The following is a 12,301-nucleotide window of genomic DNA, read 5'->3' on the forward strand; positions in this document are numbered from 1 at the left end:
TAAAATCTACAACCAGCACTGAGTTCTAACCCAGAGTTCTGGCCACAGAAATGGCATTTCTCAGGCATGATGTGACCAGAAAGACGTCTGTGAAAATATTCAAATTCTTAAAAGAAAACTCCTTACTTCGATACAAATAAGTAGATTTAATAGCAACATATGAATCTCAGAGAACCTACAATTTTATTATTTTTACTCAAAGTGACAAGACTGTAGCCATGAAGGAACGAAAGAGCAGGCGACTGCAGCCTGAGGCTTAGTACGCCAGAGCTGAAGCCAGGTAGGGTCTCTGGTCAGCATCTCCTGCTGGTGTCCTCATCCCATCACCCTCTGAGATAGATCCTATTACCAGTCCCATTTTACAGATGAAGAAATCAAAGTTCAGAGGCCAAGTGTATTAAATAACACAGTTAATAAATGGCAGAAAAGTTAGGTAAGACATCATCAAGAAACATGTTAAAATTCTTGAATATACATGTGTTTTCTTCTGGAACCTAAACACTAACAGCAGTTCTCAAAGTGTGGTCTGAGGCGCCTCGGACATCTCCAGGAGCATTCACAGGGGCCTCTGTGAGAGCAAAGCTGTTTTCACACTAACACTCAGATTCTGCCCTTTTCACGTGCATTCTCTCACAAACGAACAACAGAATGTGCCAAAGGCTACACGAAACTTGGTATCATCACACTGAATAAAGAGCCAGATATGAGAATGCACAAGCTGCCTGTGATCTAACCAAACGTCAATGAGGTTTGCAAATTTTAAAATGCCGCTATTCTTTCTTTTTGGGAAATAGTTCATTTTCATTTAAAATATTTATGTTAACATGTATTGGATTTATCACTACTTTTAAATGATTACCTAAAATTTCTTAATTTCTAACCAATGTGATCCACATGAATTATGGATCCTCAAAAAATGTTGCATGTAAGAGGTCCTGAGACCAAAAGGCTTGAGAACCACAGACCTAAAATAATAAAACTTACCATTTAAAATATAAATATAGAATGACAGAGTACTGAGATGCATTTTATATTTTTTTATATCAATCATTTGATAATCTTAAGTTATTTTCTTCGTGACTGTAGATCAATTCTCAAACACACTATCAACAATTTAATCACACGGTTTTAAAGTGAACTGATAAATACCATATATATATTTACATATATTTCTAAAACAACAAAGGCTAAACTTCATATTAAATAATTTAAACTAAAGGAAGAGCAAAAAAAAAAATCTTTGAAGTGCTAAAAATTTTAATCCTTTGCCTTAAATAATAATGGTCTATAATTTAGCACTTTTCTTTTTCTTTGGGGGGGGGAATTAACTATAGTTTCACAGAAAGCTATTTTTCATTAAGTGTTCCTACTTTCACTTTATTACCCAGTTGAGTGCATAGGAGTCTGGAGTAATTTTCTTTGTATCAAGAAAAGAACAAAGCTCAGGCTCATGGTATTGGATGAGTAATCGGAAAAGATGAAATGGTCTCCCCTTCAGGGAACAATCCCTAAAAGACAAGAGAAGCAAAGTTTCTTGCATTAATAGGTCAAAAATGATCGCATCAGTAACCAGTACTCGTGCAATACCCTCCTCCCCTCCTTACCCCAGAACATCCGACGTAAGAGCGTTCACGGCAAGCCTAGCGGCCACAACCGGGGCAGACCCCTCTTGCTTACACCTAACATATCAGACCTGACAGGAAGAAAGGGCACGTCTACAGCCAACTCTAGGAAGATTCTCTCCAGGTGAACCCAGGCCGCACTCAGGAGAAAGGACTACAGGGACCAATGAAAACAGAGGGTCCACTCAGGTTGTTTTGATAAGCTTTGGATCCCAAAGGGAGATCTGGAGAGCCCCGAGGAAGTCCAGCTCCCTTATTTTTCTGCCAAATAAGAAAGATCTCCCAGGAAGGCTTCGGGTTAGCGCCATAGCAAAGGTCCAAGTCTGAAATGGCCACAGACAAACATTCCAAAAGAGTGGACCCAGAGCTGTGACTGAAGTGGCCTGAGTACCAGAAGCTCAGAGAAAATCCCAGGAGGTGCCAAACACTGACCTTACTGAATAATTATACTACTTCTTGCCTTGTTCCCTGGTGTCTAATAAATCTGTCTAATAAATCATTAAAAATGTACACAGCTCAAATTGCAGGCCACCTTAATAAAAGTCAATGAGGAAACATCATGTGCCAGACACTACAATAGACAGTTTACAATGTTATCTCATTTTATCTTTACAAGAACTCTATGAAAGATACTATTATCACCCTCAATTTACAGATGAGAAAACTGAGGCTTCGCTGTGGTCAAGCAACTCAACCAAGGTCACGTAGCTAAGAAGTGACAGCACTAAGACTTGTACACAGAGACTGGGCATTAAACCATTATACCACGCTACCCTTCCATATATGGAATTTAATATCTGAACTAGTGGTATTTTGGTAGACATAGTCTTTAAAAAGCAAATTGTAAAAAAAAAAACACTGAAGTAAGGTGAAAGATTTCATGTAAAAACATTAATGAAAAGCACTGATAAAGAATGTTTCAAAATGCTATTCAAGTGGGAATAATGAAAAATAATCTCTGCAAAACTAAGGTCTAGGGTCAATGCCAGGATTTGGTATGACCATTCATCTACCATTTTTAATACTGCAGGTAACAGGGAAGCTTTGAAGAAAAGGCCCTAACTTGCTAATTCAGATGCCCAAAGATAGAATTGGATTCATACTGACAAGACCACCTCCTCCTTAATCTGAACACTCTCCCCACTCTACAAGGGCAAGGCAGTAGACTGCTCAAACAGAACACGCAGACACAGTGGTCAGAAGACTAGGGACACACAGTAAGGACAACTGCCTAGTCTGTGTGTCTCATCCTCGGAAGAAGTGGGACATCTCAGGGGGTCAGCCACTGCAACAGCATCTGTTCATTTAATAGCTGTGCGCTGCAAGTTACTCTCCACTGCAGAGCACTGTGCCTGACAGAATTCCACTCATGTTACATCTGACTGTCTAGTAAGATATTCTACAGTGGGGTTGTCTGAGCAGACTTCCTGGGGCTGGGCCCTGTGCAGGGGTAGTAACACTGACGCTGGCTGGAGTACTGTGTTACACCTGGCATTCACGGAAATAGTAACTGGAATCACCTGACAAGGTATGTTACAGCCCAACGTAAACCTCTACAATGTAGCCTTTACTAGTAACTGCCACCGCCACCACCCTGTAGAGACACAGCTGGAGCATCAAGTCCCTTGCTATCACTAGTTCTGTTACACTGAGAAGGGGTAAAAACATAAGCAGTTGCGAGGCTTATACTAACACAGTCACTCAGGCGAGTCCGACTCTCTGCGACCCCGTGGACTGCAGCCCACCAGGCTCCTCTGTCCACGGGACTTTCCCAACAGGAATACTGGAGTGGGTTGCCATTTCCTCCTCCATTAGTATAACAGAATGACTCCCAAATGTGAATTCTAGCTGCTGCTTTACCATGAGCATAGCCCTGAATTCTGGCATCTCTAGGTTTGCTTTCCTTACATGAAGCCCGATCGCTTCAAGGTCGCACCAAGGTTCTCCACTCTGGTGTGTATTAGAATTGCCTGGGAATTTAAAAATCGACATGGCTCTACACAGTCTACTTATATTTGAAACATCAAGGGTCAGTATGTTTTAAAAGTTCTTTGACTGAACAGACATTTCTCCAAAGAGGATATACAAACTGCATCTAGGCACATGAAAAAAATGCTCAAAATCATTAGCTGTCAGGGAAATGCAAACAAAAACCATGAGATACCACTTCACCCTCAGTCTGGCCATAATTAAAAAAAAAAAATATTGGCAAGAATCTATAGAAACTGGGATCTTTTTATTCACTGCTGGTGGGATTGTAAAATGCTGCAATTGTGGAAAAGTCTGGCAATTCCTCAAAAGGTTAAACCTAGATTTACCATATGATCCAACAATCCCACTCCTAGGTACATATCCCTAAGCAATGTCCACACAAATATTTGTACAAAAATGTTCATAGTTGCATTATTCATAACAGTCAAAAAGTGAAAACAATCCAAATGTCCAGCAACCATTACATGAGTAAATATAATGTGCTATTTTATTTCACTGTACATACAATGAAATGTTACTCAGCAATAAAAAGAAATAAAGTAATGGTATTAATGTATGATGTAATACATACAGATGAATCTTTAAAAGACAATGCTAAGTGAACAAAGGTAGTCACAAAAGACCACATATTATAAGGCTCTATTTATATGAAATATCCAAAATAGGCAAATGCACAGAGAAAGATGAGTGGCTGCCTAGGGCTGAGAGTGCTGGGGGAAAATGGAGCTGACTGCTATTGAGTTCAGGGTTTCTTATGGGGGTGACAGAAACATTCTAAAAAGGATTGTAGCTATGGCTGCACAATTCTGTGACTATACTAAAAGTCATGGAATTGTACATATTAAAAGCATGAATTTTATATTATGTGAATGATATCTAAAACTATAAAGGAAAAAGAAAAGAAAAACAAAAAAAAAAGTTGTTTAGTTGATTCTAATAAGCAACCAGGGTGGAGAAACTTGTAAGTTAAAGCACAAGTGTCCAATCAAACTTAGGTTCAAATCCTGACTTAGTCATACACTGGAAATATAATGCTGGGTAAGTCATTTAAAGTCTGTCTTTGCTTCAGTTTCTGTAGTTGTAAATCAGAGATATCTACCTTATAGTGGTCACTGTTAAGTGAGAAAATACAAAAAGCACCCACAGCTAACATAAGTGCTTTTCACACGAAAAGCAGGGGAAAAAATGGTAGTCATTTAACTGTCAAGCTCTAGAATAGCAGTCCTCTTACCTTAGGTGCAAACTGCAATCAACCAAGAAGCTCTACATCTATCTAAACAAACATCAGGGCATGGCTGGCCCCTTCAGAGACCTGGTTTAGTTAGTCAGGTATGTACGAGGGCATCAGGACTTTTTAACCTCACCCCCAGTGACTCTCCAGTGCTCTTGCCTGGAGAATCCCATGGACGCAGGAGCCTGGTAGGCTGCAGTCCATGGGGTCGCAAAGAGCCGGACACGACTGAGCGACTTCACTTCACTGCCAGTGACTCCAATGTGTATCCGAGGTTCACTGCGCAGCCCAACCACTGCTCTAGATTATGTCAAAAGTGCCTTTCGGCACTAAAACTCTGACTACCTGATCCACACCTGAGAACTACAAGAATTCTTTCTGAATTCCACCCCTCCTCCTACCCACCTCCCTTCTTCCCACACCTCTTCCACCCCCCCAAAACAACCCACACATCTGTCTAGACTCAATTTAAGTGTCACTGTCCCAGAGAAGACCTTCCTGACCTCCAGGTTGAGTCAGGTCACCCCCACTGTACATTCCCACAGCACTCTGTATTTCACCTTCCTAACACTCTGCACTTCCAGTTACTTCTTCAACATCTGTATTTCTAGGACTATATTCCAGGCCGTAACCCCAGCACCTCACTGAAGATAGGAGCACTCCAAAACTTTTACTTAGACACTATAATGTTATTTTTATAAGTAAAGAAATCAAGATAGAGATATCATCCAAAAAGTATGAAAAGTTATACTGCACACATAAACTCTAGAAGCACAAATTCTTAACTAAAGAATCCTTTAAAAAATATTTGTGACCACAAAAATAAAGTCAAATAACAACTATGGTACAAAATTACTATGATTAAAAATTACTTGAACCTTTTACTTTACCATCAAAATATACCTAACAACTTTACTTGAAAACAAACTAGAACTTCTTTCATTTTACAGCTATAATAAAAAATCATGTCTTACCTGGGAATGTACTTATTCATGATCGCATAAAAGCAGTTGTATAAATCGCTGCGTGGCAGCTGAAGATGCACCAATGGTTTGAGGAGATGTATCCAGCTAAGGGTTGAGCTATACTTAATGTTACGGGATTTACAATAAAAGGTAATTACAGATTCAATATCCAAGAGTAATTGTGCTGCCTTCTCTTCTGGCACTGAAAGCTGATCTAAAAAATAAGAGTCAAAATTACCAAGGGGCTGCCAGACGCTCAGTTATTGGACAAAATACTTGCTTACAAAATATATAATATGATCTTACTGCATTTAGAGCATGTTAAGGAAAAAATAAAACTATATAAAAGTATATTTTTCCTTATACCTATTCATATTCACTAGCTATTCAGGATTTATTAGCCTAATACTGGACCTACATACATGTTTCATATATGTATACATCATATGTGTGTGTACATGAAAGTAGTGAAAAGTGAAAGTGTTAGTCACTCAGTCATGTCCGACTCTACGCAACCTATGGACTGTAGCCCACCAGGTTTCTATGTCTATGGGACTCTCCAGGCAAGAATACTGGTATGGGCAGCCATTCCCTTCCTCAGGGGATCTTCCCGACCCAGGAATAGAACCTGGGTCTCCTGCATTGCAGGCAATTACCAGCTGAACCACCAGGGAAGAGGGGTGTGTGTGGGGGTGGGGTGTGTGTGTGTGTAAAAGAATGACAATGTGAAGCAGGCATCACCCACATTCCTGGAAAGCAAAAACGCATTTTCCAAATAGCAGATTATGAGGCTTATCCTCTACCCCAGGACGGGCAGCGGCCACTATGGCTTTGTTGAAGGGAGGGAAAGTGATTCATTCTCCACCACTAAATTCCCTTTCCTTCACCTAGCAATAATGTTTCTGTTGAGGTTAGCCCATAAAAAAGTCTATTTAGCCAATAATCTAACTAAAAAATGACAGAGAAACAAAAAGACACCAATGGACTATAGATGAATTAAAAAAGAGAAATATAGACCAAAATAATTTAGTCTTCAAAAGACAGTGTGGGGGATCTGAAACCTATTCACCCATGATCTATAACACCTTTCCTATAACAGATCATGACTTATGACTTACAGAGAAACTTTTGGAACAGCTCCTTTTAATCACACAGATCATCAATAATACAAAAAACAATTTAAAAATACTAAAAATCAGACTCTCTTTCTTAAATGTTGACATTAATTCATAAGAATTTCTAAAGAGATGTTCTAAAACTATGCCCTTTCAATATATTCCAAATTCAAGAAATCCCCAATTTTAACAAGTTCATTCTACTTAACAGTGACTCCTCCATCCAAAAATTATTATTTGCAGAATTTATCACTGTTTGAAAACAATTATTAAACTTACCAATGAACTCCACACAATCTTTGTGAATAGTGTTCTGTTCTGGCAGGTCTAAAATACCATCCCATGATGCCAAACTATCACCTTTTCCTGCAACATTTAGAGCAATCTGGAAGAAAGACAAAAAAAAGCAACTGGCTCCTTATGTTATTTCTCACTTCTGAAAAATATGTTATAACAATAATAGAAGCCTGGATATAGGGATAATAATGTATACTTCAAAAATTACAAAGTAAAATGTCTATATCAAATTTTACTACTTTATGTTAAACCAGTGAATAAAACGAATTACACAAAGTATTTACATAATATTTTATGTAAGCCAAACATTATTAATGCTATAGAATGAACCTTTGAGTCCCCTGCCCCAAATTCATTTATGTTGAACAAATTCCCGATGTTTGGGTATTTACAGGTGGGGCCTGTGAGAGGTGATTACATCTTGAGGGTAGAGCACGCCATGAATGGGACTGGCCTCCTTATACAGAAGACCCTACTTAGCTCCCTTGTTCCCTCAATCATGTGAGAACACATTAAAGAATTACAATTCTTTTTAATAGTGTTATGATTATTTTTAAAGTCTTAGACTTTCATACTAAATATTTTAGTGCCCTGCCAAGGATTTGCTTTAAAATAATACAGTGGGTGGGGTGGGGAGAAAAGGATAGAATTCTAATCAAATAAGATCAGCCAAATGTTCAGTCCAGTCACTCTGTCATGTCCATCTCTTTGCGACCCCATGGACTGCAGCACGCCAGCCTTCCATATCCATCACCAACTCCCAGAGCTTGCTCAAACTCATGTCCATAGAGCTGGTGATGCCATCCAACCATCTCATCCTCTGTCCCCTTCTCCTCCTGCCTTCAATCTTTCCCAGCATCAGGGTCTTTCTAAGCAGTCAATTCTTTGTATCAGGTGGCCAAAGTATTGGAGGTTCAGCAACATGGCCAAACGCTGACAACAGTTACAACTCAGTGACGGGTACATGGGGGTTCACTAAACAAGTCTCCAAGTTTTTATATGAGTTTTAAATTTCTGTAACATTTAGAACACTAAGCACAGGTATAATTCCATTTCTGTTACATATATATATATGTGCAGAGGGGAAAAAATAAGATGTGACACTGAGCTATTACTATGTGTTTTACCTGTAAGTGGTAGATAACAGATGATTTTTTTATGTTATCCTTTGCTTATATGTTTTAACAATGGGAACTACTTTTTTTAATAGTAACAAAATCTTAATTTAAAATTAAAAAATGATAATACACATGTTCTAGAGAACAGCTGAAGCAGAAAATGGAATAAAGGAAAATCTCCTGTAATTCTAACACCTGGAGACCTATTTCCTCTCCCACCTTTTTAATTTTTTTTTTAATATAGCTGAGATAATTCCATATCTGCAATTATATATCCTATTTTACTCACTGGTTGCATTTTCCCATTTCACTGAATAATCTGCATAAACATAAATTCTAATGGTTACAAAAGGAAGCACTGCCTTTCAAAACCTAAATTATTAAATATACCAAACACTACAGAGACATGGGCTTCCCTGGTGGTTCAGACAGTAAAGAATCTGCCCACAATGAAGGGAGACCCAGGTTCAATCCCTGGGTCAGAAAGATTCCCTGGAGAAGGAAATGGCAACCCACTCCAGTATTTTTGCCTGGGAAATCTCAAGGACAGAGGAGCCTGGCAGGCTACAAAGTGTCAGACATGGGGTCTCAAAGTGTCAGACACTAAAACTTTCCACTTGCACAGAAACACACACTTTAGCAATCTGCTCTATTTGATAAATTTTCTATAAATAAATTGCTCTATTTGATTAATGTGGAATGCACATAACATTATAAAGTCCTCTGCAACTAAGATAGCTGAAAATCAAAATTCTAAAATGTTGTTCTTAAGTGATTACATTCTATTTGTTTCAGTTTCCAGTTACCTTCCAAACTTTAGCCCTCAGATCAGCAGGCAGTGGCCTCCCTTGAATTATATTTCTCAAAGTTTCAAGATCACAACCTCCTGCTTCCAGAGCTTCTTCAAGATCTTTTTCCCTGAAAAACAAGTCCTCTTTATTAAGACAAATCTTTGGTTTTTTTCCTTCCTCAGTACTTCCTCAATAAATATTGGCCTATTAAAGGTTAGCCTGCAATGCAGGAGATGCAGGTTCGATCCCTGGGCTAGGAAGATCCCCTGGAGAAGGAAATGGCATCCCACTCCAGTGTTTTTGCCTGGAGAATCCCATGGACAGAGGAGACTGGGGGCTACCTTCCACAGTGTTGCAAAGAGTTGGACATGGCTGAGCGACAGTACATACCAAGGAAAAAAGGTTCTCAGGAGCCAGAATGCAGTTTCTAAGCATATACTGCATTTTGTTTTCTTGAAAGGAAATCTCAGGTTTCAAATAGTCAATCTACTCTTATTTTACACTTAGTTCTAGCAAGCTTAGTTATCTGTTTTCTAAGATTAAAGAAATTTAAAAAGAGTAAACAGGACAAACAGTATTAAGAATGAACAGTAATAGTAATATTCACAGTAGTGATAATGACCAATACCTTCTGTAGGACTGCCCTTGTGCCAGGCACTGTTCTAAACATTGCGCGCACGCGCGTGTGTGTGTGTGTGTGTGTGTGTTTTAATTCCTGAAATAACCCTATGAAGTAGGTTATATTCTGTAAACTGGTGTGTGTGTGTGTGTATGTGTTTTAATTCCTGAAATAACCCTATGAAGTAGGTTATATTCTGTAAACTGGTCCCAGTTTTGAGACCAGAAAAACTGAGGTGAAGGGAGGTTGTATAACTTATAGTCAAACATCCAGTAATAGCAGAGCCAGGATACAAATTTTAACAGCCTAGTTCTAGAATTTATGCTCTTAACATTATGCTCAGATAGAGGCAGGAAGGAGAAGCCATAAAATTGGGCCAAGAATTCAAGGTATGGAAATACTAGTACAAAACCATATAGATATCATGCCCAAAACAGTGCCTGGCTTATAGTGAACAGTCAATAAATGTCAGAGGAACAAAAAAATACTCTAATGGCATCCCTGTATTGATTACATATGAAAGCAAACTAATCCCACATCAAGTACATTATCAAGTAAATCATCAAGCAGTTACTATGTTTAAGGAGAAAGTTCAGTTCAGTTCAGTCACTCAGTCCTGTCCGACTCTTTGCGGCCCCATGAACTGCAGCACGCCAGGCCTCCCTGTCCATCACCAACTCCCAGAGTCCACCCAAACCCACGTCCATTGAGTCGGTGAGGCCATCCAACCATCTCATCCTCTGTCATCCCCTTTTCCTCCTGCCCCCAATCCCTCCCAGCATCAGGGTCTTTTCAAATGAGTCAGCCCTTCACATCAGGTGGCCCAAGTATTGGAGTTTCAGCTTCAGCATCAGTCCTTACAATAAATACCCAGGACTGATATCCTTTAGTATGGACTGGTTGGATCTCCTTGCAGTCCAAGGGACCCTCAAGAGTCTTCTCCAACACCACAGTTCAAAAGCATCAATTCTTCGGTGCTCAGCTTTCTTTATAGTCCAACTCTCACATCCCTACATAGCCACTGGAAAAACCATAGCCTTGACTAGACAGACCTTTGTTGGCAAAGTAATGTCTCTGCTCTTTAATATGCTGTCTAGGTTGGTCATAACTTTCCTTCCAAGGAGTAAATGTCTATTAATTTCATGGCTGTGACCACCATCTGCAGTGATTTTTGAGCCCCCCAAAATTAAGTCTGACACTGTTTCCACTGTTTCCCCATCTATTTGCCATGAAGTAATGGGACCAGATGCCATGATCTGAGTTTTCTGAATGTTGAGCTTTAAGCCAACTTTTTCACTCTCCTCTTTCACTTTCATCAAGAGGCTCTTTAGTTCTTCTTCACTTTCTGCCATAAGGGTGGTGTCATCTGCATATCTGACGTTATTGATATTTCTCTTGGCAATCTTGATTCCAACTTGTGCCTCATCCAGCCCAGCGTTTCTCATGATGTACACTGCATATAAGTTAAATAAGCAGGGTGACAATATACAGTCTTAACGTACTACTTTTCCTATTTGGAACCAGTCTGCTGTTTCATGTCCAGCTCTAACTGTTGCTTAAGGAGAAAAGCATGAAATAAATTTTATTTTCATTTATATATGGTCAAAATTTGTAAAATTATTTGTAAGTTGAAATAATAACTTAAAAACCTTCACAAGGGTAGGGATTATTTTTTAGCTGGGAAATAACTACTTAAAATAGCTAATTCCCTCAGAGTTCTCAAAAGCTACGGTTCCAGTCATTATTTATAATTTTAGTATACAATGCATAAGAAATGTGTAAATAAAAATCCCTAAACCAGGCAATTTCTAAAATTCTTTGGAGTAGGCCAAAAGGCAAAGCATTCCACTAGGATCAGGAAACCAGGATTTTGTCACATGTTTCTGGTTCTTGAAGAAAATAAATCACACCCATTACATATTCTCTCAGTAAGATAACATAAATCTCCTCTATTCATAGGATTCCAAGAATATTAGTTTAAATATATAACTTTCCTAAAGTGCTGTCCCATTAATGGGAAGGAATTAAATGAAAATGTAATCACTTGGGATTATATCTGACAGAAAATCTGGGATCAAATCGGAAAGATTTTAACAAAGCTACTACAAATTCGTATGTTTAAGAACATAACTAGTAACCACACAAGAAACATTTCATTCTTTTGCTATTTGGTCACCAAAGTGTTGGACCAGAAAATGAAAGAAAGAGACTTCAGTCTACAGTTGAGAAATAGTTACGGTCTATAATTGATACAGACTGGGCTTCATCTATTTTGTTTGGCCAAAGTGTATGAGACAACTCTTCAGAATCTGAAGGACTGCTTGTAACTATTAAACAGAGAAAATTTAGTGGCATCTTTGATGAATAAATACAATTAATTTTAAATGATTAAATGTGTAAGTGAGCTGAAAATACCATTTAATGAGATGAAATTATTTTTATCAAATTAATGAAGAACTAAAATTTTTTTTCATTTTTCAGTGCTAAATCTTTGGTTTCTTTTTAAACTTTGCCAAATTCCCTACTACTGCAGACAACAAAGTCAGTACTT

At 38.5% G+C, this 12,301-nt stretch overlaps 1 protein-coding gene across 2 annotated transcripts in view; it reads right to left on the minus strand.

Annotated features, from left to right (window-relative positions):
- The window catches only part of TBC1D23 (TBC1 domain family member 23), a 55,992-nt gene that overhangs the window by 27,995 nt on the left and 15,696 nt on the right, over positions 1 to 12,301 (minus strand). For both annotated transcript variants that reach the window (XM_065913474.1, XM_065913473.1), the window contains exons 2-5: positions 9,147 to 9,258; positions 7,205 to 7,310; positions 5,820 to 6,024; positions 1,385 to 1,508 (exon numbers count right to left, since the gene is read on the minus strand). In XM_065913474.1, coding sequence (XP_065769546.1) covers positions 1,385 to 1,508; positions 5,820 to 6,024; positions 7,205 to 7,310; positions 9,147 to 9,258 — 547 coding nt within the window. The remainder of the gene's footprint in view (positions 1 to 1,384; positions 1,509 to 5,819; positions 6,025 to 7,204; positions 7,311 to 9,146; positions 9,259 to 12,301) is intronic.

This window comes from Muntiacus reevesi, chromosome 21 (assembly GCF_963930625.1).
Source record: "Muntiacus reevesi chromosome 21, mMunRee1.1, whole genome shotgun sequence".
NCBI classification, from domain to species: Eukaryota; Metazoa; Chordata; class Mammalia; order Artiodactyla; family Cervidae; genus Muntiacus; species Muntiacus reevesi.